The following is a 27,099-nucleotide window of genomic DNA, read 5'->3' on the forward strand; positions in this document are numbered from 1 at the left end:
CCCTAAGTTTCTTCTAGTTTCTTCTACTCTGGTTTGACAGGGTTTACTCCGGGTTCTCTGGTTTCTTTCCAAATCAATAAACGTCAAACATCTTACATTGGCAATTCACAAATAAAAAAAATAAAAATGTAAGTTAAATCCAAGTTATTAATGCAGTAAACACAACTCAACCTGCTTACTTAAAAAAAATGGATGACAAATAAAATATTTTTGTGAACAGAAAAGGTTTTCTTCTTTTGTCTCAACTCACAGAACAAATAAGGGTCCTTCCATTGCTGCTGTCAGTTCTCTAAGACACAACAGGTTTGTTGACATAAAAACAGGCCATCCATAATCCATTTGTCTTCTTAAGAGAGGGCTGAAGCAAAACAAATCAATTTAGTGTGGAGGTTTGTCATGAAGCATCGCCACAGCTCGACGACCGCCTTCCACCCTGGAGGAATTCCTGGCAGCCTCTATTACCTGGGTAGACCCTTTCCTTTGACTCAGTATTGCTCGCTTCTAGCTCTGATTTCTGTCGCTTTGCAGGAGGGGGATACTGGAAATCAGGTGCACTGGAAAAAAAACAGTAAGGGATGAGAGAAAGAGAGAAGAGAGGAGTCACCATCCCAAAATAGAAACCATTGGGCAAAAACAATGGTTTCTAAACAATGTATCTTTACTACAATGGCATAAAGAGCAGAGAGAGGGAGGGATCCGATATACATAATATATAAACATTTAAATAATAATAACGTTAGACAATTGTCAATTTCTTATTTGTATAGGCTAATTTATTGTAATTTACAGGCTAATGTACACAATACTACATACCCCACCCCCAGATCACCCATGTAATATTTATTTTCCCACCATCCAATAACTCAAACATGAATTAGCAACCCTTTAATATCCCAAAGAACCATATGACAAACATGTAGAACCATCCAATAGATAACATAGTTATTATAGGGGATGGTTCTTTGTGGAACCAAACAGCCTTATGAAGAACCAGTTAAGAATCATTATTTTTCCATGTGTATCATGCTACAAATAATATAAATCACCATACAGACATTCGTCTTTTGTTCAGGTCATAAATCAATACTGTTTTGTTCTGTCAATACATGTTAAACACACACACACACACACACACACACACACACACACACACACACACACCATATTCCTCAGTCCTTTGTTCACTGACTTGTAGATTTATAACTGTATAGGCATAAGATGCAATCTCTCTGCGGCATCAACGCTCAGGAGAGAGTCAATACCAGCAGAGAGCCCCACTATCAGAAAGCAGCTAATTCAGAACTGGAGTCAGCAGACACGTGAAAACACGCTGACACAAAAATAGCCTGCAGTTTAAACAACAAGCTTTTTCTTCATATCTGCCACTACACAGTGGCATACAGTCATCCAACCTATTAAACATGTTTTTGCACAATGTATGAACTCCATGACATGTGAGTCTGGAGGGGTGAGATGTGTATATGGAGAACAAGGGATCTTTGTCCAGAGTTAACTGAAGCCGATAATCAAGGCTGTATTGTCATCTGCACAATGATCTCTGGTCAATTAGAAACTGAGTGACCCAATAATGGAGAGGAAAAGAATGTCAGTGTTTCCAGTCTGTTTCAAGCAACGTTGTCATATCCTTCAGAATGAGCTGTTCTCTATTGGGGAAGTTATACAGCTGCAGGAACAACTTACTTCCTCTGTGCATGGTAAATCATAAATCCTATTTAGACACAGAGAGAGAGAGACTTCCTACAGTTTGTGTTTCCACCGTACAATAGTTTCCTAGATGGCAGATCCAGGCTTAAAAACAGGATGGGGAAATACATCTTAACAGGTCACAGGGACTTCTTTCTTTATACTTCTGAGCTGGAACATAACAGGATAAGCGCTTTAATTGTGGCTGTGTGAAAGGAATGAGATTTCTTATGTAAAGGCAGACAAAAATAATTAAGATATCTGGTTATGTGTATTGTTTGTTAATAAAATGGCTTTCATTTGATTCTGTACCACAACATACACATAACACACTTTACAAAACAAATACAAAAACATATACAATTCAATCAAATTCAACGAACTATATACAACACATGTAACCCAAATTGCAGTATTCATGACATTTAAGCTACAGGATGAAAGAAGAAGAAGTTATTATAACTCCAACCATTAATCTGAATTAGCTGGATCTTCACCTTGACACGTTTACATCTATTGTCCAATAACACAACTTACGTTTCAATACAAAAGACATGGGTGCCCATTAAAACAAAAAAATGTACTCAACAAAGAACAGTGCATGCATTTCCATTAAACAAAATATAAATGTTATCACATGAACATATTGTGCATGAAACACGTCAATTTACACATTCAAATGCTAACTCTAACCTGAGTTTCCTCGTAGTTTAAAGGTCAAAGCAGCAACTTAAGTTCAAGAAAAGGGTTCAACTGATGGTCGGACTGCTGAGGATGCAGCAAAGCACTCAGAGGCACCTTGATCGAGCAGAGAGAGGTAAGTACGTTCGCCCCGCCCACCCTCGACGTTGATTGGGTGAAGCGCATGAGTACGGCGTCCTATTGGATTATCCTGTTGTCAGTTTGATCTTTCAGCTCTGAATACAATACGACAATGGGGGGAATGAAGACTGATAACGAACAACGGCGCGGGATACATCGGTGGGATATACGGAAGAAGACGGAGGACGTAGTCTGCTATGGTAAGAAAACAAAATGATTAGACTTCCTGCAGTGTTTAACTACACGCAATTATCAGGAAGATAGAAGGATAGAAGGAGAATATTATCGACGCGATTAAGCGATTTAACCATAAAAACCACATAATGCCCTGAAGACCAGGGGTGTTGTGAAGTTGGATGCAGCGACTTACGGTTTAATTTCAGTTTTGTCTCATCTTAGAATGTAAAACTTTCCTATTCGTCATCTTAAATCTGCAGATACAAAACTATGTTCCTCACACAGATAGCAGCAAAAGAAATAGCTGCAGCTTTAGCAAGTGATTTGCAGATAAATCTAAGTTTCTGTCTTTAATAGACGTTTGTGGAAAGGCTTTGTGCATTATTTGGAGCTGCCCTGGGCATTATTTTACGCGTGGGAATGTGATGGCGCAGCTTCACACTAGATGCGATAATTGGATACACATCTCGCGATGATCAAACCAATTAGCAGCCTCGATTCTTTGTCCATCGAGGGAGCTTTCACACAGATGTAATTCGTAATTTAGTCACAAAAGAAGAAGAGGAGAGAAAACCAGAGACTGAATATGTAAATTCACTCGAATCTTAGCATCACCCAAATAGTGTGACCTTTTGGTCCATCTCCTGTGCAGTGTCTAAATAATTCATAATAATGGTGACAGACTGGAATCTTTTAAGTGATGGAATATTTATACACCCATTACTATACTATGTATAAATATGCATAAGAAATAGACTGACCGTCCCATTATGCACCTACTTTGTCAGCAGTTTCCTTGGATAAAAAGTGGAGGTGGGCAGAGGTCATTAAAGGGAGGGGAGGGCTCACTAGTGTTGCTATTGCATCTGTAATTAACATATTTTTGGGGGATTTTCATGAAGATGATCAAGTTGATCAGAGGAGTTTGGATTTGAATCTTCAGCTGGATGAAGATAATATGAGGATCAGCATTGTGACAGAAATCTGAAAGACTCCTTCTTTTGTGCTCCGTGTTCATTGTTTAGCTGAATCGGCACCTCTCCTCCCAGAGACCACTTCCCAGTCAGACAGTGCTGTGGCTACTGGGCAGTGTGTTTCCTGCTTTTTGTGGCGACTACCGTTGCTCATGCAAGCAGTTTTTTTCTGTCTCAGCTGCAGGAAATGCAAAATAATCAGTTCCTGTGTACCAGAGCTCATTCTTATATAAATACGTTCTCTCATTTTCTTTACAGCTAATAACAAACAGGGACATGATGAACCAACCAGATTATGTTGTATTGTTAATGGGTCAGTCAGATACCACAATGAAGTATATCAAAGTGGAACTGCAAGGCAAAATAAATCACACATCAGTACTTTACTGCCTCTCTTAACTCATCTGGACTCACGTGACCAAATTATGCTTTGTAACTAAAAGTCTCAGAAAACACAGAGTCTCAACCAATTACTCAGTAGCACTTTAAATACACAAAGTTAATCAAAGTACACTTGTCCACTATCCTGCTGGCTATGTTCCTGCAGGTGGTGTTAGAGATCACAATCCAAGTTAGACTGAACACTATAAGCACTGAGCCAGATGGAGATATGCATGAAGAAGTTCAGTGCACATAATGCTTGAGACACTAGGTGGCACCAACATCATGATTGTGGATACAGTGATAGGTATTTCACATATGTGTATTACAATCATGTGTTGAAATATAAACTTGAATTGTCAGCTTGTAGCAAACAGCAACATTATAGTTAGAAAAAAAAAGATTTTCAGTTATATTAAATAAGACATATCATTAAAATTGGTAATCAATAATTTTCAACTGCGTATTTAATGATTTAAACTTTTAATAATGTGGTCGCCTTTCAATTACAGGAATACATGTGTGTGTGTGTGTGTGTGTGTGTGTGTGTGTGTGTGTGTGTGTGTGTGTGTGTGTGTGTGTGTGTGTGTGTGTGTGTGTTGCGAGCAATTATGCAGTGAAAGCTGGTTCTTAGCTTGCATAAAGGTCTAGCATGTGTTGTTCATTAAAGTAGTAGTGTGTAATAATAGAAAAATTGGTATGTAAGTCGTGAATGGGATTGTAATAGTGGTGGAAGAAGTAGTCCGATCATTTACTTAAATAGAAGTAGCAATACGACAAAACATTAAAGTTCAAGTCCTGCATCCTAAATTATACTTGAGTAAAAGTACAGAGGTATTTTCAGCACAATATAATTACAAGTATCAGAAGTATAAGCATTCGTCAGAATAGCCTCTATCAGTGTTTAGAGTATTTTAGGATTTATAGACTATTATTATTATTACTCATGTATTAAGCAGAATTTGAACATTGCATTTGGTTGAGATTATTCTAAATTATTGATATTATATTATTATTATATGCAGCAAATGTAATACATTGATGGTCTAGATTTGGTGTTTTAAATCTCAATCTGGACTGCACAGCCTCACAAGCTAGCAGGTCTTTCTGTGTGGAGTTTGCGTGTTCTCCCCGTGGCAGCATGGGTTCCCTCCGAGTTCCCCGGCTTCTTTCCACAGTCCGAAGACATGCAGCTCAGGTTAATTGGAGACTCTAAAATTGCCTGTAGGTGTGAACGTGAGCATGAATGGTTGTCTGTCTCTATATGTGCCCTGAGATACACTGGCGACCTGTCCAGGGTGAGCCCTACCTTTGCCCAATGTCAGCTGGGATCGGCCCCAGGGGCCCCAGGGACCCCGCGACCCCGTGACCCTAAACAAGATAAGCGGTTTGGATAATGGAATGTATTGGAACATCTCAATCTGCAGTTACTACAGCTTTCACACAAACATAGTGGTGTAAAAGATACATTTTCTGTATACATTATAGAGTACTTTTGTTTGGATTTGAAGGAGGTTTCTGTTGGCCACATACCATCCAGTAACAAGATTGTTATCTTGACAGCTGTTCGTTCTCCGATTAATGTTTGACTTCAAAGGTACCTGCTTAAATTGTATTCATCGGTAACTTATGAGATATAAAAAAAAAAGTCCCTTAAATTACCAGGCTGGCCTTGGAACAAAGGCCACCTTGTTCAGCTGTTTACTTTCACTTTCCATTTGACCACCTCGTGCTGCCAAGCATTTAGTTGTAACAGGCTCACATATTCGATATGCAAGAGCTCTTATCAATGCCAGTAGGTGTTTTAGCTTGGAAATAAATCAGGTTAGCACATGCCTGAGTTATTCACTTTCCATTACCCAGATTTATGTGGGCAAATGTATTGTGTGTGTGTGTGTGTGTGTGTGTGTGTGTGTGTGTGTGTGTGTGTGTGTGTGTGTGTGTGTGTGTGTGTGTGTGTGTTCTCGATCCTGTCACATACAACAAGGAATCACAGATCACTGGTGTAAAGTCTGTTGACTTCATAAAATACGCCCCGATCACCTGTTTGTCTTAGTTGTGCAACAGTAGTACTCCACTATAACCAGTGAAAAGAAATGATTGGTGTGATATTTTCTAAAATACGTCAGGAAAATGATCTTATTCCCAGTAGAATGAGATATTTATACTTTTACAGTATAATGCAGAAACACAGTTAGCTCCTGTTTGTGCAGATGTTTTCAGTGAGCCATGTTTGCTTTGTGAGTCACATCCTGTAGTTTATTAACTAAAGGCTGTGGGTGACCTCTCATATCCTGCCAAGGAAGTAATCGTCTTTACCATCATTCCACTCTAAAGACAATCAAGAGTCTCAACAATAAATAAAACACAAGGTCAAAATGTTTTGCTGATATATATATTTATTAAAAAAAAACATTGTCTGAAAAATGCTCATATTGATATAAAAATAAATAACCGACGAAGTCTTTCAGTTAGCTTTTCCAGCTGCATACTCAGATTTACACAGAAACATTTAGTGTTTTAAAGTTAAAACTGTTAACATTTATGACAAGCCTCCAGGGCTCATTTTTCAACATAACATCAGTCATTTGCACAGGTAAAGTAAAGCCCCCTGCTGCTGGCCTACAAGGAAAGTTTGATTTACAGCTCAGACAACAGTTTAGGGGATCTCGATGTCTGAGCTGTGTGACATTTATAGAAAGAAAAGTGGTACTGTGCTGTTTATTTTGAATGGCCTCTGATGACCTGGAGTCCCCAGTGTGGCAAAAAACAGCATGTACAGACTTATTTTCGTGCAGTAGCTTTGTGTCATTTGTCAGGCTGGTTGACTATTGGGAATTAGAGGATGCGGCTCTTCTGTTGAGGCCCCGGCTCCTGTGTCGGGGCCTCTGGCGCTGACGACCTCTCCCTCTCCTCCTCCTCTTCAGGCAGAGCGTCACATCACGACCCAACTTTTGAGCTCTGTACAACACACACACACAGAAGCATAGACTTAAGTATGGAGGAAGGGCTGGGATTTATAAATTCCTAATACGTATCAGACAAGTCAAATATTTGGATACAATATTTCTTATGAAATTAAGCGCTTTTAAGGAAGAATCCATCATTTACACTGAGAAAGTAAAGCATTAATATATTGTAAATTTGGCCACAGAGGCACAAACTGTCATTCTTTGTTGTCTGACAAGTAGCATATCATAGAGAAAAGAACTTGAAACTGCTCAGCTAGGTGCTTTGTTACAAGAACTGGCTTGGCAACAAATAAGATATCGTTGGCAGTGATTTACGGGAAACAAGTTGGGACCCAGGGCTAAAATATTCTGCAATCTGTTGTGTAATAGGTACACGCATATTGCTGTTTTCATGTGCAAATTAACTTAAATTGAAGGATTGCATGATACTCTGAGGGTTGGCAGAGCTGTAGTATCCCCTTTAAAACCCCTTACAGAGGCACAGTTGGTAACTAAAAGTTAAGTTTCACTGATCAAGGCTCTAACCTGTTCCAGCAGCGAATCAGTTGTTTGCCCATCGGCGCCTCTGGATTCAGACACACCGGATCATTGGTACTCTTCAGTGTCACTCTGAAAAACAAATGTAAACCCACACATTTACTCATCTGGAAGTGTGTGTGTGCACATACATGCATGTGTGTGTCTGCAGGATCTAGAACTCACATTACTGTAATTCTGTCACAGCTGGGGCTTTTGGGGTAGACTGTGAGCTCTTTCAGTTGCCCTCTGACGCCCGGTTGCGTCTGTGGACACAGACATCTTCCCGGGACAAACGTGCTGTCTGACTCTCTCACTGCACAGACACAGTAGCAAGATTACAAGTTCATTCAATACAGTAAAACGTAAACCACGTTAACCAAAACGTGAGCAGAGATTAAGTTATAGCATACAGCAAGTTTACGTGCCCATACAGCTTTGCTTCAATAAAACAAGAATCCTCACTTTTACTGTATCCACATTTTATGAAAGAATAAGCAGAAATGATTCCTACCTGCGATCAGTACAAAGCAGAGACTGAAGAAGGCGAGCTCACAGACGAACGGAGGACAGAGCTTCATTCTGGAGACGAGCTGAGTGTTGACACTGAGCCTCTGAGCCACATGTTGCCGTTTTATACTGTTGCTCCTCCCCCTGCATACTCTGAGCTGGGCTTTCCAATTCAGGAAATTCCCTATGGCACTTTCCCTCTGAAATATATGGACACCGAAATCAGGATACAGGGATCAGGGCCACCATTCCTCTGTCTTGTCATAAAAGACTTGACACCCCGAAGGACACAATGATTAATAGGTGTCCTTGTGTTTTTACTGTGCACTAAATGTAATGGACAAAAAAGACACTAGTGTTGCAGATTAGTTGTGTTCTTTAGAAACTGTGCCACAGAGAAGAATAAGTAGGGTTTTTTATTAATAATGTGATGCTAACTGTTTGTAAGAAACCTGGTACAGTAGCAGGCCTGATCCTTGGAAGAGACAGAAGACACAGTGTTTTCCGGGCTTTATTGAGCTTTGCCACAACATGTTACTCCGTTGGCTCTGTGTCAACCACACCATGTGATTTCTGATAATTCCCTGCCCCTGACTTTACCACCGGAGCTATTTGTTCAAAAGCGTTTGATATAAAACATTTGTTCCAATCCTCAAATTCGATCAAAAGTGAAACATGACAACACATTACATTTTTGTTCATATGTTATATTAATTTTATAAATATATATTTCTATGTGATTGGCAATCATCATTTTAAAAGCACACTGACCAATTTTCTGGACATACTCACCCTAATGTATCTATTAGAATATGTTATTTGTTATGTTTGTACATAGTGTTAATAATACAATCTTGATTTAATTACTAACGTTTTGTGGGGTTTTTCTGCACAGCTGGGCTCGAGACAAAATGGGTGAGTGTCAGACCTACGTGAAGCTCAGTGAAGAGAAACTTATACCAAAGTAAGTCCTTACATTTCACTCACTGCACAGTAGTCACATACAATCAAGTGAAACAACATTGTTTGAGAGTTGTGAGTGCTAATACCCTTTGTGGTCTTATGTTCCTATTCAGGTCTGCGATCTTGTCACTGCTTAGGACCTACAACTGTTACCATGAAGGGAAAAACTTCCAGCTAAGGACTCGTGAGGTAAGAACATCTCAGACAGATCACCTGACAGGAGAGAGAGCTGGCAGAAATAATAATAAAAGGTAAACAGGGAGTGTTTAACAATTGCTCGGTGGTATGTGTGGGCGTAAGGGATTACAGGACATAGTGTGCTGTAAAATGGGTCTCACACATATAAAACTGGAACCAGTTAAACCAGCGCTTTCATTTTTAAGGCAGATCATGGGCACAGAAAACCTGAGACCAAATAAGCTTCAGAGCACAGACCTGTCATTCCAACATGACAAACCACAAAAAATCCCCTTTACCTCAAAATGAAAATGGAAGGAGAGAAGGAGTCTCAGATTTCAGTTATGTACACTAACTGCTTAGCAAAGTATTTCCACAGTAAACGTTTTGCTGTTGTGGTGTGTTTGGTTATTTGTTTGATAAGTATTATATGGGTTTTATGGTCAGGAGTTCCCCTTTGTGTCCAGAAGGTTTGTGAGTGTACTGGGTTTAGGGCAGGGTGGTCATGATCTGTCCCTCTTCTCTGTCCCACCAGTTAGACCCACTATTGTCTCATTCTGGGAAAATCCCCCCACAGTCACAGACCTAACATGTGTACATGCAACATGCACATGTATAATAGAAGGACCAGTGATATCACAATATGACCCAATATTAACCAAACATAAGCATACAATAGCTTGAACTTCCTCATTTTACTGCAAATTGATTGATTGATTTGATGAGAAAAGTCATTTTTGAGAATGACTCAACACATTACACCGCTTAACTTGTAATGACTCATTTTAAGCTTTATTTTGGGCTTGTAAGAGTGTCCTCTTGGAACTTGCAAGTTATTTTTCTACAAGAACGTGTCGCTAAATAGATTCAGTCCAGAATAAACTAAATATATACAGTATATATGTCTCGAGTGTGGTCGCTGTAAAAACAGACTGCTGCAGTGAGAACCGGTGATGTTGCTTTCTGTTATTGTTGTCTGTGGCTCCAAAAAAAGAGATTATGGTCTAAATCCAAACAAACAACTCACTGATATAAGCTAACTTTATATGATGATATATGATGCATCAACTCCTTTGTCAAAAACAATATATTTGTTTTATTGGTGATCGGAAATTAGCTGTATCATAGGAGCATTTTAGCCACATTGTTTTGATGTTTCCCAAATTCAAAGGCATTTTGGTGAATCTATTGGCAGGAATATAATATAATATTAATATGTTTTCTTTAGTGTCAATTTGTTGTGTTTTTATGATCTTATGAGCCGTTGATACTACATCCACGAAAAGCTATACCAACATAATCTGATCATCTGCATGTTATGAAATAGGATCATGATGAATAAACAAGTTTAATCTTTCCTTGTTTGATCGCTTCTGTGTAAGTTTACTCTTTGTAAGAGGCATTAAAGACTTATCTCTGTTTTTCTTATACTAAGTCATAAGTTATAGGAACATAGAACATAGTATCAGCTTGTGTTGTTTTAGGGTCTGGTTCGAAGGCTCAGTTCATCTCTTCTACTTCAATCCTGTTGCACTTTACCTATGATGTACGTGCAATGAGCATCGGCAAGAGTTACACATTTTGACTCGTAATTGAATCTTCTTCTTTACTCAAAATAAATACTATGATAAATAAAATTAAGACAGAAAACCATGAGAGCTAGAATAACAATCACAGAAACTTTGATTGAAGTCAAAGTCCATTCAGAAGCTGTTGATCTAAAATGTTCATCAAATGTGATCAAATCCAAAGATCCAGAACAAAATGGATCTTGTGGTGAGATTGTTTTTTTTAATGTTTTTTCAATGTCAAAGATTTTACTTTTAATTTCAACAGTTAATCCAACATTGACTGTCCTGTGACATCTGGGAAACAGAATCTGCTGAGGAAGATCATGTGATACAATCAAAAGCTCCAAAACAGTTTCTTAATGTATTTTAGAGTACACAATACATTGTGATAGCACGGTGATTACTGTAATGGTGTATATATGATCAGAAATAAAATTGTCTATTGCTGTGCTGTAATAGGTTATGCTTTTCGTGATATAGTGACGTTGGTAAAGCTGATGGAGTGCGGCCAAAGGTTACCCACAACTTACTCATTCGATATTTTGTGGGAATGAGGTACATTACTCAGCAGTGACTTTCTTGGGTTCAGACCAACATTTGGAAACTCCTAATGTGAACTCCTAGAAAATACAGTGACTCTGTTGAATGAGTTTAGATGAACACCAGATGTAGACGTGCGCCATAGCTCCCTGACAGACTTTTACTGTGATCATCAAGTGGTTTTCTGTCATAAAAAATTATCATCAATCCTGGTATGACTGAGTCTTTGTTGTTATCATTTCTATTAATTATCCAGGCTGATGCAAACAGGTCCTTTATGAAAAAAGAAACATATTTGAAAGTGCTGTGTTGCCATGATCACGCTCTGCAGGTGGGGTCAGGTGAGGTAAGTCATGTTGTGGCTGGAAATGTCATCTGGTTTGACTTGGAATCTAAACCAGAAAACAAGCTCTAACATGAATGCTGAGTAACTGTACAACTGTATTAATGATGTTGATTGATTTACATATTTTCTCCTTGCCTTGCTGTAGCCTATATTGGTTCACTGTTTTGCTAAAGATTTCACAGGAAGGGCTGAAAGTATCTGCCTGTTCTGCTTGTAGTGTAAAGTGACTATCGGGTACTTTTTAGTTTACTGTGCCACCACTGTAGCACCACTGATTACCACTAGAGGTCAGTGTGGGATACGATTGTCTAGATTTGAGGCTCACTGCAAAAAAAAGTGAGACATGGTTGGTCTATTGCAGTGGTTAACAGAAGGATTCAGATCCTTTACTGAAGTCGAAGTAATACGCAGACACAGTTGTAATCGCTATTAGGCATTCTAAGCAGATAATGAAAAAAATACTCTATGAGTGTTATATTAATAAAATAAAATAGATAAGATTATCCTTTATTACTCACACAATGGGAAAAAATGACAAAAAAAACAAGTAAAGGAATTAATAAGAATAAATAAATTGACTGTTATACTAATACAAATTTAATTAAAATATAATCTGATTGAATGGTTGAGTCACATATCATTTTATTGGATTATCTTTACTAATGCTTTAATATCCATCCATTATCTAAAACCACTTAGCCTAATCAGGTTGATTTATTTGACAATCAGCCTGAAAAAAAGCTAACTAAAGTAAATGAATGTAGTGGAGTAAAAATTGCAATGTATGAAGGAGTAAAAACTTGAAATACTCAAGTAAAGTATAAGTACCTTGAATAACAGTCAAGGAGTACAAAGTAAAATGTTTTCCTCTGAAATGACGTAGAGTCAAAGTGTTAGTTGCAAAAAATGAAAACTCAAGTAGCCTACGTCAAAATTGTACTTGAGTACAGTATGCAGGTAGCAGTACTTGTTTGCATTCCACTACTGGCCCAAAGATAGATCTCTCTCAGTCTTTTAATACATTCAGTATTTTAATGCCAATTTAATCATCATGTAATCTGTTTTCACTTAGTCATTTAGTCTCTAAAATGTCAAATATTCATTAGTATATTTGTAGTAACTTCAGAGACAGCAGAGAAACATTCATGATTATTTTAGTATTTTATTAGAAAGTATATCCTTCACGTCTTTACAAAATATCCAACGTAAACATGTAGACTTGAGTCCATGGTGCATAGAAATAAATAGATCTCCACTTTTCTTTGGTGATGTTGTCTTTATCCAGCCATCATAATGAGCCTCATCATTCAGCGCATTGTTTTTAATCTTCATAATTAAAGCCAGTTCTTCCAACCTTTTTTGATTATGAGATATTCCACCAAAGTGCCTTTCATGGTGTCCCACAACAGTGTCTCTCTTCAAGTCCTTATCTGTCCAAACAGCCAGTCAACAGGGTCTTTGCCCCTGCAGTCTTTTTCTCTGCCCATCTTGAGAGAAAAATCATCTGTACTGTTTAGACTCAGACTGTAATGTCTGGAAGTCCTTAGTGTGCGGGAAGAGCTGCGAGGAAGTGAAGCTGAAACAGAGAGCTTCATCTGAGCCTTTGAGAACTGCCGTAGCTTGGGGGCCCTCTGGAGTCTGACGAGGCCGCAGCTCGGTGCCTCGGCCGGGCGTGCAAGGGCCTGAATACTAGTCATGTAGTCCTCTAGAGACTGGGAGATCTGGGAAGATTGAGTGGATGAGGGGTGGACAGGCAAGTCCTCAAGCGTCTCAGTAATGGTGGGTAAGAGAGGCGGGGAAAGCCACAACCGCCTGCGTTTCATGCTGTAGTGGGAGAGAAAAAAGGAAATGTTAGACTGTAGCTCTTTGTCTAGACTTCATTGACAGAAAGTAAATCAACCCTTTTACTAAAAAACTAATCTTGATGATGATTATAATTTTCTGTTTTTAATTAGGGTCTGTACCTTTGCTGCTAAAACTCTTCACAATAATCTATGGCTGTTGTCTTTTAGCATTTAGCTTTTTAATTGTTTTTTTTATAACAGATAAACTAATAACTACACATACCCTTATTTTCTTGTTTAATAATGTGAATTACCATTTCAATTTCATGTGTGTTTCTTATCTTCTGTCTGATTTGTAACAAGTACAATATGTAATGCTACTACAATTCCTTTAAAATTAACTTAAATTAGCTAAATTGTAAGCTCTATAATAAAGAGTAGCTGGTAATAAACAACAAAAAAAGAAGCACTCTCACCTTTGATGCGTGACTTGTAAGGTTGCCATGCAGAGTGAAGGCTCGTAGTCTCAGTTGAGTATGACTGGACCGGAGTGTGTATCCAGGCTTTATAGCAGAGCGATTACCCGCTACTTCCTAAAATAGCTCTGTCGACCTTACACTCATCTCTATGGATTTGTGTGTGTATGCGTTTGAGGGTGTGTTCATGGCTGTTCAGGAAACTCAGGAGTGGCGGGTGAGGAAGGTTCAGCAGTGCAGCTGCTCTGAATGTTTGTATTCCAGAAACAATGAAGCCCTGGGAGCAATCTGCCTCACTTTCAAAAACCCCTCTTCAGCTTTATCTCTTTTTTTCTGATATTTCAGCATTCAAATTCTAATCCATCGATCAGAAGTAACTGTCAGCAACAAGTTATCCATCGAGATAAAAGCAACAACCGTCTATACACATGACAGACATACATTTAGAGGCTCAGCATGAAGAGTTAGTTCAGCTCCATGAGTTGTTTATGGAAAAAGCAGTCTGAGATCCTGATACCAACTACTTTTATGCATGAATTAGTATGTCGGGGGTCACATGGTCGGAGGCAACAGGAATACTAAATACTTGTACAATGTATTAGTTATCTAATTCTGCAAAGTAAGTAACTAAATCTGTTAGATGAATGTAGTTGAATAAAATGTGCAATGTTGGCTTCCAAAATATAGTGGGGTGCAAATATAAAGCAGCATAACATGAAAATACACAAGTGAAGTACAAGAACCTCAAAAAAGTACAGTACGTTATAGTACTTGAGTAAATGTACATACATTCCACAACTGCAAATAATTTACCCATTATTTGTCATGAGCTGACAATTAATTTTTAGATTAAATGGCTTGGTATAACTATAAAGGATATCCGCAGGATAAACTGTGTTTAAACGGCCTTCTGACAATTGGAATCGCTTCACTTTGGTGTGAAAATCTCTGTGACGAATTGATTTATAGACTTCTCCATCCGCAGAATTGTGTTAAAAGATCTACATTGTATTCAGTATGAAAGTAGATATTGTGAAGGCATAAAAAGCAGTTTGAGACGAAAGAAACTGATCTGTGATTACAACAGTCACAGTTGCGCTGTAATATTTGAATCATTACTGGTTCAGTTGCACAGTTAGTATACAAACAACTTGATCGCAGGCTTCACCATTCGGTCCAACAAGCTAAAAACATTTTTTTAATTATTACAATGTTTTGTTTTACAATCAAAAGTCAACTGAAAAACAGGGTGACACTGTTTTATTTCTATTCAGAACACAGTGTGATCAGTTTCCTCCAAATTTAGAGTTTCAGTTTTATGAAATCAAAACATCACCACCTGCGTGTACGTGACCCAAAGCAGTCATGTCTCTTTTATTGCTGCATCCTCAGACGTGACTTCACCTTTGTACTGTGTAACAAAGGGAGCGGGGGCAAAAACCTGATGGAATTTTTCCTTGATGAGAGGGTTCACCCTGTAGATGTGAGCGACTGTTCCTGCACGTACACCTGATATTGAGCCGCTGTGGCAGGCAGCCAGCAGGATATCCCCTCTGACCACGAGTGCTGATGATCATTGTTGTGTGTGTGTGTGTGTGTGTGTGTGTGTGTGTGTGTGTGTGTGTGCGTGTGTGTGTGTGTGTGTGTGTGTGCGTGCGTGTGCGTGCGTGTGTGTGCGTGTGTGTGTGCGTGTGTGTGCGTGCGTGTGCGTAGGAGGATGGAGAGCTCATCCTTGAGGGGTTGCTGAACATCTACTGGGGGCTGCGCCGACCAATCAGACTTCAGATGTACGACGACAATGAAAGATTTCGCCTCAACCGGTATGACAACACAGATGACTTTATGTGCTGAACAAACAGATGTGGGTTGTGTGATTACAACACTGGCAACAGGGAGCTCTCACACAATAGCAGACACATTGAAACTGAAAACACCTTGTTCATTAGCGTCTCCACCCTTAAGGAAACGAGGAAAACTTCTTTTTACTGTGTAGTAGGCCTATACATGATGGGGCTGTGCTAAAGATTTGGCTGCACTTTGCAATGAATAAAGAGCATATACAATAAGAGAAGGGAGAATGACATTTAACAGTGAATGAAATATGAATAGTTTAGTCTAAAACAAAATAAGAAATGAAAGAACAACATGCAAAAGCTAGACACATTTTAAAGGTCAAAGTCTTTCACTGGTTTCAACTTCTCAAATGTATGTCTCATATATGATAATCACAAGCTCCTTGGCAGAGTAATAAAGTGAATATATTTGGGTTTTCTAATAAATACATAATTCTCACTGTTTCAGTCATTTATAAGCAAATATTAGATTCATCTATAATGAAAATATGTTTTATTAAAAACAAGGAAAGTTATCTCAGCAAACACCTGGATACATTGAGCTACATTAGTTTATCTTAACATAAAGACTGGAAGACGGGAGTAGTACTAGCCTGGCTCTGATCAAAGGTAAAAGCCTAACAGCAACAAACAAACAAGAAATTAGGTATCTACATAACAGCCTATCTCCAGTCTTTGAGCTAAACTAAGCTAAGTGTCCTTCGGCTGTAGCTTCATTTTCACAAGGATGGTATATAGAGAGTGCTAGAAATGTTAACAAACAATAAAGGCATTGTTTCTCTGTCTTTCTTCAGAAACGATAGATCTGCTTTGGCAAAGCAGATCTCAGGGGAGTTTAACAATAACTCTCCGGGCCCAGAGAGTGGACCAGCTAGTGAGTATCACACGTGCAGTCATCCTCACACACTCACACACACTTGATTAATTAATTAATATAGACTACAAACACATGCTGGAACAGATTAGAGCAACACACGTGTATATATATGTTTATATATATATGTATTTAGAAATACAGGGCGCTGTCCGTGGTGCTGTAGTAGGATATTTTTAAATACGACTTTGCTTTCTGTGTGTGTGTGTGTATGTGTGTCCATACAGTGACAAAGTTACTTTGTTTAACGCATCTGCGTTAAAAACATGGCGCATTTTATGGGTTGGTAAAATCAACATACACTTTAAAACCATTTGAACATAATTCTGCTAACATCTGCTAATATGATCATCAAATTTACTCACAAAATTGGGCCGGGTAACACACAATGAAACAACATATGTTGATCCATCTAGTAAAACTGTAAATGTTTTGTAACATGTAACACGCAAAGCGGCTGATGTACATAATGCATGCATTAAGAGAGGTGTGCTTTTGTTTACTCTGAGGTGGTGACATGTGTGGTCAGGAGGAGGAGGATTCTCCTCAGCTGCTGAGGACAAGGAGTGATGCATCCTTCATGCGGGTTCAGAGGAGGTCAAAGACACACACTGCCATAGATTTGCAGCGCTTGCGAACACACAGGTTCTCAATCAACGGACACTTTTACAACCACAAGGTACAATAAACAGAACACGTGTACACGCACACACATTAATGTATCCCATTGTTGACACATTTCCAGGCAGAAGGGAAGAAGTTTCCTGTGCAGGTGTGCCTGCACTGGTGCTGAGTTTCACAATAACCGGTTCTTTAATGTGCCACAGAATAATACAAAGCTACACTGCGTTTCTTCATCATTTTCGCCTGACTGTTTTTATTAAACAGAGTCCAGCTTTGGACTGAGGCATTTCCTTCCTGTTCAAAATGTCCAAGGAGTTCAATTCCAGGAATCCCTCAAGTGTTGATGAAGCAAAGTTCCTAATACTTTGTGTACTTTTGTTTCTCCCGCTTCTAGACGTCTGTATTTACTCCGGCCTTTGGATCAGTCACTAACGTACGAGTGAACAGCTCCATGACGACTGGACAAGTCCTCGACCTGCTGCTGCACAAGTTCAGGGTTAGCAGTCAGACACGTTACATCTCAAGTGGTGTTTCAGTCAAACTAGAAGTAAACTGTGTTTGCGTCTTTTTAAGGTGGAGAATAAATCTGAAGACTTTGTCCTTTATTTGGTGCACGAGTCTGGCGGTAAGTCATAATTTACCATTACTCAACTTACCAACTTACTCGTTGCGGTTTTGTGAGTAGACATGTTGTGTTGTGTGTTTTTGTGATCACTTGTTTTATTTGTTTATATTGTTGTAGAAAGGACCCAACTGAGGGATGGTGAATTCCCGCTGGTGGCTCGTGTGCTTTATGGACCCTGTGAGAAGATCTCCAAAATCTTGATCACAGAGGCGGACCTGGGAGAGGAAGTTACATATGATGTGAGTCTGGGCCTTCTGCCACCACTATGTTCTCTCATCTTGGTCTTGATTAGTGACCCCTTTTTATTTTGTTGTGTTGTCCTAAACATAGACGCACAATGATACAATGGACAGTTGGGTTAAATTTAGCAAGCTGAGGAAAGATATCCTGTTTCGGGACTGTGAATAGGCTAAGATGGCCGACAGCATTTTAAAGGGATAGTTCATCCAAATAATGTACCTATATTAAATGGTTTATTTCATAAGGGGACAGTGCACATTAATAAAAACATTTCAGTAAATGCGCCAGAGTTAGCCAAGAGGATATGTTTCATCTCTAGTCTTTATTATCTTTATATCCAGCCACAGTTTTGTCTTCCCTCCAACACAGTGAAGGTGAATGGAATCTTGTTTGTGTTGCTCAGAGCATAACATAATTGCATTTAAAATATCCAAAAGTAATGTTTCTTTCCAGAAATATACTCTGGGTTTATCATAGTCTGTTATGTGGATTATCCATAAAACAGATGTTCCTGTTTTTTAAAACAAAAATGTCAGTATATATTTTGTTTGTTTGGTTGGTAATTTATTGAAAATATTCATGTAGTATAATTGTTAGTGAGCTTACTCTTTTGCAGTAAGATATTGGTAAAGCCATTCTACTGTTCACTGGAAAGCCTCTTGAGTGTACACAGGTAACTTAAGTCACCTTTTAGTATTTGTACCTTTAAAATAGTTTATAATTGTATTATGTCTCCACACCTGCAACAGCCGTGGTCAGAGGCTTCATGTTCTGGGTTGTCCGTCTGTCCGTCTGCCCAATCTCATGAAAGAAATATCTCATGAACACCTTGAGGGAATTTCTTCAAATTTGGCACAAATATTCACCTGGTCAAGGAGTAACTGATTATATTTTGGTGATCAAAGGTTATAAGTCAAGGTCACTGTGACTTCACATCTGTCTCATTCTCATGATATCACAGGAATACCTTTACCAACTTGCCTCAAATTTGGGACAAACGTCCAACTAGACACAAGAATGAACTGATTAGATGTAAGTGGTCAAAGGTCAACGTTACTGCGACCTCACATAACATGCTTTCGTCATTGTTTTCCCTTAACAAAGACATGGAGAGAAAAAAAATTGAATGCCTGTTTACTTAAAGTATGGGTGCAACTTGTATCATTTGATCAAAGACATGTGTACCTTGCTTGTGCTGATATGTTTGAATCTTTTTCTCCCCAGGTTGCCCAATACATAAAGTTTGAAATTCCTGTTTTAGACAGCTTTGTCGAGAAACTTAAAGAGGAAGAGGAACGCGAGATAAACAAGCTGACCGTAAAGTAAGTCAAGAGTCTCTTCACCCAGCAAACAATTACAAAACTGGTTCCAGTCCAGACAAAGACTTCTTTAATGACAGTCTATTTCATTATGTGAAGCCAATATCTGTGACTGAGGCCAGTAGTAGAGAATATAAAACAAGACCTTCAATGAAGATAGTGTTTGTAAAACAGTCATCACTCACTGTTTTCAAGATTTTAAGATTCAAAAACTCATATGACGAGTGGTAAAGAATGTTATATGTCAAGAGTGTCAGAGTGTGTCAGTGACAGTCTTTAATCATTTGTGTTTTCTCGCCTTTGCAGGTACAGCGCTCTGAAGTCTAGGATCCAACATCAGCTGGAAGGCAGAGCTCACACCAGTGACAGAATATGAGTGTTTTTGTTTGCACTGATGTGACCTGTATGTGTGTAGGGGAGGGGGTGGCAATCACTAATGATTGTTGATTTACCATGGGAACATTTGCCACAACTGTAGTGAATGTATAGGTAAAGGTAAAAGGGTCAAAGTAAAGGCTGTAATAGAACCATATTATACACTAATGTGCTTCTACTGTGAAATGTATAACTGCTTTGCTAGCCCTACTATAAATATATTTGCATTTTGTATGAACATTCTTACTGCAAATTTGAATATTGATACAAGCTTTGTTTTTAGTAATGTATTCTCTAACTTGGACCTTTTTAAGTAATAAATCTGTTTTAGCGTGGCCTTTAAATATGCTGCTGGATCTCTGCTGACACCAAACATAACACCCAGCTCCGACTTCCCACGAAGAAAATAGCCATCTTTATTATTTCCTGAACTTCCACGGTAACTGGAGCAGAGATTAGCATTGTTCTTCTGAGTGACCCTATTTGCCAGCTAGTTCCTGTGTGTGTGTGTGTGTGTGTGTGTGTGTGTGTGTGTGTGTGTGTGTGTGTGAGTGTGTGTGTGTGTGTGTGTGTGTGTGTGTTAACCTATCAACATTACACAATAAGGGTATCCTGAGAAAGAAGGGCTTTTCCGTTTTCCCACAGTTTCACAAACAGAAAAGCTGATGTAATATGTTGTGGACCAACCTTGACCATTATTGCTACAGTATTTGATTAATCAAATAACCATTTGATTAATTGTTGACACACATACATACCTCTTGTGCAAAGACTCGTGCACCATAAATAGCAAAGCCAAATTCAAAAGGCTCACACAACTTCAGTTGAGTGTGTCAGAGGGGTGTTTTGGAATTGTGTAATATTTTTGACTTCAGCAAATAATTCAGACTAAACTAGGCTACAAGAAGTCCGAATTCCTGGTGCATTGGTCACAGAGACTGCAAACACACTGTATATTTTGTGAGCACATAGGTACAACAGGGTTGCCGTCTCAGTCCACTGCTTTACAGTATATTTAGATCACTGTGTTGGAAAATATCAAATTAATACATTTGCTGATGACGACTAGGACAATGCTTCAGTCACCATTCATGGTGTTTCTGACGACGCGATGGGTAGTTTTGAATTACTCAGCATGCGGATTCTTTATTCTCTCTTTTTTTGTTTACATTTGACAAATTAATAAACATGTTCTGACAGGAGGTGTAATATTAATGCAGTGTAGTAACTTGTCTGTGTTTGACCAGACGCAACAAAAACAGGCAATGTAATATGATGCAGTCAGCCGTGCCTCGATGAGACATTTAATGCCAGATCCAGGAAAAGAGCACATGCCATCATACTAACAATATTGTAGTATCACGCCACCTTTTTTCAACAAGGGCAAGTAGCCACGAATCAAATAATGTTATGTTTATTCAAGTCTACTTATGTGTGTTTTTATGTACTTGTTTATACTGTAAGGCTGTGAAATAGCGACTGACATTGTCAGTGACATAGTGTAGATTGATTATGGATGAGAAGAAAATCGAAGCATTTGAGAATGTTGTTTTGAGATATTTTCCAGGCTCCAGGTGACCTTCGCTTTGTTGCAACCAGGTGCTGTAGGGTCTCCTCGCGGGCAGGAAGTGGCCCCTGGTCAAACTTCCATGGGCCTGGAGGAGCAGCACAAGAGTTATCATCACAAGCACCAACCTGTGCTGGAAAAGAGTTCATAAAGTGCAACAGGATGAGTACAACACACCTGCTCAAACATAAATGCAAACCCCACCCCCTCTTTAGGCATGCTCTCCACATCCAGGAAGCAGTAGAGTTTAAAATAGAGTTTCCATTGACCTTCATCCTCAGCTTCCTCACTGCCAGCAAGTCTGGTGGGAAAGCCACAAACTTGTCACTTACATATCACATTTTTATGGTGTTAGGTATCCTATGTGACAGGACCCGGAATTCATCATAACTTTATCAAATAGAGTAACCCGTAATCACAGGGAACATACCTTTCAAATTTAGCCAAAACATCAGCCACACAAACCCTGCTTTTTACAGCTCTGTCTGTGGTGTTGTTGTGTTCAAGAGTGCAAACATGCTCCTGCTGTCCTCCAGTGCCAGACCTCGGATTAGCTTCTCCACCACCTGGACAGAGCAAGCAAAGATGACAACAATCACAACGCTTAGGATTAGCACAGCGCCTCCTCTTCCCTTGTTAGAAAACAAAACATCTGTATCAGTGTTTGTGTGAAGTAATCACAGTGATATCTTGCAGAGATATTCAAAACTGCTTGTGTTCCAATGACGACAGCTCTCACCTCTCCAGCAGTGGTGTGTGAGTTATTCATGGGACTAAATGCATGTCATTTAGGATTTTACATGGCTACAACTAGTCCCTCAGTTGGTTATGAAGCATTATTTATGGTCCAAAAAACAACAATTCTGGATTAGGATTAATATTGTAGCTCTCACAAGGTTGTAGTATTTAGAAGATTTGGTGAAGGTTTTTGGATGATAAACCCTATTTTAAGGTATTTTTACAATAAACTAGAAACATAAAGACCAAAAATTCAGACATCAGCCCACTGTTTACCTGCCTGGGCTCTCCTCTGCAGATTCCCTCGCAGTTGAGCAATATTTATAGTAATGTCAGTGGTCTAATGAATTCTGACTCTGGGTCAATGTATAGCGTGCCCTAGGGCTGGGCGGTATGGCCAAAAATTCATATCACGGTATTTTGTAAGATTCTGGCGGTTTCACAGTATATCATGGCATTTTTTTTCCAAATAAACACATTCATTTATTGACGTCGAAAAGGACCGTCACCGCCATCGTTATTCACCACTCGCAACTGGCCAGCAGCTGTTTTGATTGGTATATAGGGTGCTAACCTGGAGGGATTTAGGACACAGGGGATTACCTTGATACTAGTGGCGCATGCGCGGCCGTAACGACTATTGTCATTCTTCAGCCGGCAGCAACATTTAATGTTTACAGTCACAGATACGTGTAGAGCGGTCTGAGCTACTTACGTCTCACGGATATAAGTTGACTCAGGGTGTGCAAGACATGACATCGCCAAAAGGCATGATGGGTAAAGCCCGCCCACTGTGCTGCACAGGAAAAGACTTCTTCCTTCACAAGAAAAGTCTTCCTGTGTGGGCGGTGCCATTTACCCAGCATGCCTTTTGGCGATGTCATTTTTTGCACACCTTGAGTCAAATGAGTTAACATGAGAGTAAGTGACGGTATGTGAACAATTCATACAGTACGCACAACTGAGACAGCTATACCGGTTGCACAGCCCTAGCGTACCCATTTTTCAATCAGTCGTTTGAGAACCAGCTCAGCTTTCTTTCTCTTTTTCTGCAATTTTAACAATTATCCCGCGGGCCAGGCTGGACCCCCTGGCGGGCCGGATCCGGCCTGCGGGCCGTATGTTTGACACCCCTGCAGTAGATGGTGCTACTTGATCAAAATTGTTGTTTTTATTTTGACTTTAAAAAATAAAAAAATGGATTTCTATCTGCATCATTTTTGAGAAGGCAAGCAAATGTTGCCCCTTTTATGAATATTTATTTATCAACATGATGATGTGGACCGTCCACAATGTGCTCAAGGAGACTCCCTATATTGTTTTATTTTATGGTTGTTGTTGTTGTTGTTGTTATAGTGAAATGAATAGGGGCTTTGTTTGTTTATCGGAATATTTTTATAGTTAAATGTGTTATTCTATATTTTTCGATAAATAGTTACATTTGTTATTTTTAGATCCCCTCCTCAAAGTAATAATCTGCGTCTCACCTGCGTCGCTGCCTTGCTCTCCGGTCAGGTGCTACAGAGGCGACTAGGGCCGGCTGTCCCCGCAGAGCGAGTAGCTGTGCTCGGCCTTGTCTGAACAGGTACAATATCTCCCTCTGACATCTGGTGGAATAAAAGTATAAAATAGCATTCAATGGAAAGTTAAGTACAAGTATTTCCGTACTTTCTCACTTTCAAAACATGGACTGAAGCTGTAGCAGCAAAACTTTGCAGACAGCGGGGGTCCTCGCTGGAGGCCAGAGAGAGGGAGTGCGCGGGGGGGAGGGAAGGAGTCTCACACAGGAGGCTGTCGATGACTTCCTCCTGCTCCATGGGCCAATGAGCCGAGTCTCCATCAGACTCTGCGGCATGAGAGATGGGCCTTGTGGATGTGGGATTTTATATTTATTTATTTATATTTACGCCTTGAAGTTTACTGGATTGTTCTGTTTCTCAGCAAATAAAGTTTATCCAGTTTATACAGTTTATACAATACAGTTTTACTTTTTGGATGACAGAGTTCCACTGAAACTGAAGTGATGCCCCACGTTGCCTTATTCCTCCATTAGTATATTTGGGTTAACACTGGGTATACACGCTATACAAACCACATCTGCTAACAGTAGTAGTAGTTTAACACTATTAAATCAACTTCGAAATAGAGCAACCATTTCTTAAACTTCTCAAGAAACACAAGTTGTCACTACTGATAAATATCCTTCATTTCAGTGGCATAATACCATTTGTCAATTAAGATTCCCTTTTTATGTGCGAATTTGCCATAAGAGTGGTTGACAATTTCCTTACAATTGCATAATCTAAACTCTGGTCAAGAGAAAGTAGGAAGAGGTAGATGATGTTACCTGATTGGTGGAGCTCCTTGGCAGTCATGCCACATTGAAGCGGAGGACCGATGTGAGGTGGCCATCTACATCAGTCTCAGAAGGCACAGGAAACACACCCTTCTCCCCTAGTTGTTCAATGAGGATTTGCTTTAAATCAGCTTGTTTTGCATTTAAAGGCACTTTAACCTCAAAGAACTTGGCAACAGACAACACATCTACTTTTTATATTGTTTCTATCGTCTAAGAGAGAAATCTGTTGTAATGTAATTGATGTACATATATAATATTAATAGTAATATAATAATTGTATATACTCGTCCAACCATCCATTATATGTAACCACTTATCCTATTCAGGATCAGGATCACAGCTTACATTGGGCGAAGGCCGGGTACACCCTGAACAGGTCGCCTGACAACCAATATAATGAAAACTAATTTTGTTCAGAAAAGGTACATTCACATTTTATTTTGTTTTGTTCTTTGTTAAAATAGAAAATATTACTCAAACTGTATTTTCAATTCCCAACTCAGCACAAAATTATACAACAGGAAATGTAATTCATTAAGTATAAGTTTATTTTTACAATTAAACAGATATATTTCAGTTTTTATTGTAAGGAAGATAATAACAAGAAGACACACAAAACATCCTGTGAATCTGTCTTAAATCTAGAAATTACATTTCTAACAACTTTAAATACAGATGCTGTATCTACTCCTCCACAAGCACAAACACAGAATAAAGCTAACATAACATGCATCTACATGTGAAGGCTTTGAACTACATTTAGACACGTTTTGAGCAAAGAAAATTCCTTCTCTCCAAACAGTTCATGAACAGCTTCCCCGTCTTCGACATCGCCCCACAGTGCATCCCGGGTGGAGGGCAGGCTTGCAGTTGTTGCAACAGAGGCATCCCGTTCACCCACAGCCACTCTCCTGCCAGGAAACGTAGACCTATCCACACCTCTGGCGTCTGGGAATCCAGGATTGCTTCTTCGTCTACCGAGTCCCTGACTTCAAAGTTCATGTGTGGGAGATCAAAGTGATGATTTAAGTATCTGTTGCTTGAAGTGGAGTCAATCTCAAGATTCCTGCAGTGTTTCAGAGCCTCCTCCCATGTCTTGTTCTCTTTTACCAAGATTAGATTATCATAACACAGAAATGTAAAAGTGTGATCACAGCTAATATCATACCAAAATAATGATCCCATGACAACGCAATTCTCTCTGGTTGCAATATCATTAGGTTCATTTTCATGCCACTTTGTAAAGTTTACACTATCACCATCAGACCAGTTCCAGACAGTATAATTGTTTTTGTCTCTTTGGAGACCAATCCAACAGAAGTTTTTGTATGCGTTGCATGGAGTCTGTAGTACATCAAATTCATTGCTATTTCGAAAAGTAGCTAGCTCAGTATGGTGCTCCCTGCAGTAGTCTTGGGCCAAATTCCGGGTCATCCGGGTCGCCACGTAAACATATGTTCTGTCTTGGTGAGAGGCCTGCTCGAACAGAGGGAGGTTGAAGATGAAGATGATGATGAAGAGACCGTTGGAGCTGCTCTTCGACAACATGATTCCCCAGAGGTGTCTTGACAGATTTGACTGTCAGCGTCAAGATCTCTGCACTGAGTTCTCTGTTTAACGTCCCCGCTTCAATACCTTTATGTTCTATGTTGTTACCAACTCAGCCAGACACATTGAGTGAATCACTTGCACACGTTTCCCAATGTAAGGAGCCTGGGACTCACTTGGCCAGTCCCACCGTCACTCCCCTAACGTCAAACTGACCAATGATATCGTCCACATTAACATGGGTAGGTTTGGATCAGAACACACCCAACACACAGGCTCATCCAGTGAAGGAAGCATTTTACTTGAGACACAATGACCCCTGTGATATTGTCATAAATGATGTTGGATTATGATGCATTAACATGTCGGCAGCATTGTATAGTTATTGAAGATGGAGATGGACTAATTTAATAAAATATTTGTTGGTTCATTTAACAGTGCTCATTAACAAACTTTGCTTTCCTGAGGCAAAGGGCACATTTTCATCTGTGGTGGTTTATCATCTGAGGTCACAGATGGAGTTGAATTTCTAAAACACTGTCAACCTACCATTGAGTATTTCAGATATTTGTATATGAATAATAACTATATCAGTCAATCAAATAATAAAGAGTAAAATGATCTTGAAGTATATGTGGCAAAACAAGTCAGGTGCACTGTACATAAACAAATTAACTGACACATGTTCCCTATTGCTCACAACATTCATCTTTGCTATTTGTTTAGGTAAATCAGAGAGCCAGGCAAAGCATTTATTTTAAAGTCAAATAGGTCTCACATGTAAACTGCAAGTATCCGTCATCACAAGGTATAAACAGGGCAGTGAAGAGATCTTACTTGCTTTGCTTGGATCAACATGTTTGGTGTTTGCAGCTACGGTCCTACAACTAGTCATATTAAAATAAATAATGCACATATCAAAAATCATGTATTTTCTTAGCATCCAACAATAGCATTACAAAGTAGGGATGCGCATGATGAGTCAACTTGTTTCATTCAGTTGACAAAATACCAGTATTGCATTGGTGTAACATATTTGATTGCAATATCTGTTCAAACAAACA

General features: G+C 39.2%; 2 protein-coding genes across 2 annotated transcripts; one reads left to right on the forward strand and one right to left on the reverse strand.

Moving 5' to 3' along the window:
• Window positions 1-6,445: 6,445 nt before the first annotated feature.
• Window positions 6,446-8,141, reverse strand: LOC306746639 (C-X-C motif chemokine 11-like). The gene is made up of 4 exons (XM_079229573.1): window positions 8,061-8,141; window positions 7,733-7,862; window positions 7,556-7,639; window positions 6,446-7,019 (listed from the first exon to the last, which is right to left on the reverse strand). The coding sequence occupies exons 1-4, from the start codon at window positions 8,125-8,127 to the stop codon at window positions 6,887-6,889; spliced, it is 414 nt and encodes a 137-aa protein (XP_079085699.1). The 5' UTR covers window positions 8,128-8,141; the 3' UTR covers window positions 6,446-6,886.
• Window positions 8,142-8,967: 826 nt separating this feature from the next.
• On the forward strand, window positions 8,968-20,120 carry rassf4a (Ras association domain family member 4a; the record flags this gene model as incomplete). Its single annotated transcript, XM_079230137.1, has 10 exons — window positions 8,968-9,020; window positions 9,133-9,208; window positions 15,627-15,733; window positions 16,561-16,640; window positions 17,150-17,319; window positions 17,659-17,760; window positions 17,838-17,889; window positions 18,007-18,128; window positions 19,354-19,451; window positions 19,755-20,120. The coding sequence occupies 10 exons, from the start codon at window positions 8,968-8,970 to the stop codon at window positions 19,822-19,824; spliced, it is 930 nt and encodes a 309-aa protein (XP_079086263.1). The 3' UTR covers window positions 19,825-20,120.
• Window positions 20,121-27,099: the final 6,979 nt, after the last annotated feature.

Source organism: Taurulus bubalis, assembly GCF_910589615.1.
Source record: "Taurulus bubalis genome assembly, chromosome: 14".
Lineage (NCBI taxonomy): Eukaryota > Metazoa > Chordata > Actinopteri > Perciformes > Cottidae > Taurulus > Taurulus bubalis.

What these genes read in the sequence shown, in the direction of transcription:
- LOC306746639 (XM_079229573.1), bottom strand. Translation starts at nt 8,127, where the DNA reads ATGAAGCTCTGTCCTCCGTTCGTCTGTGAGCTCGCCTTCTTCAGTCTC. An exon ending in TGTGACAGAATTACAGTAAT is followed by an intron (nt 7,640 to 7,732) that starts GTGAGTTCTAGA and finishes TTTGTTTTTCAG; the next exon opens with AGTGACACTGAAGAGTACCA. An exon ending in CTGATTCGCTGCTGGAACAG is followed by an intron (nt 7,020 to 7,555) that starts GTTAGAGCCTTG and finishes TGTGTTGTACAG; the next exon opens with AGCTCAAAAGTTGGGTCGTG.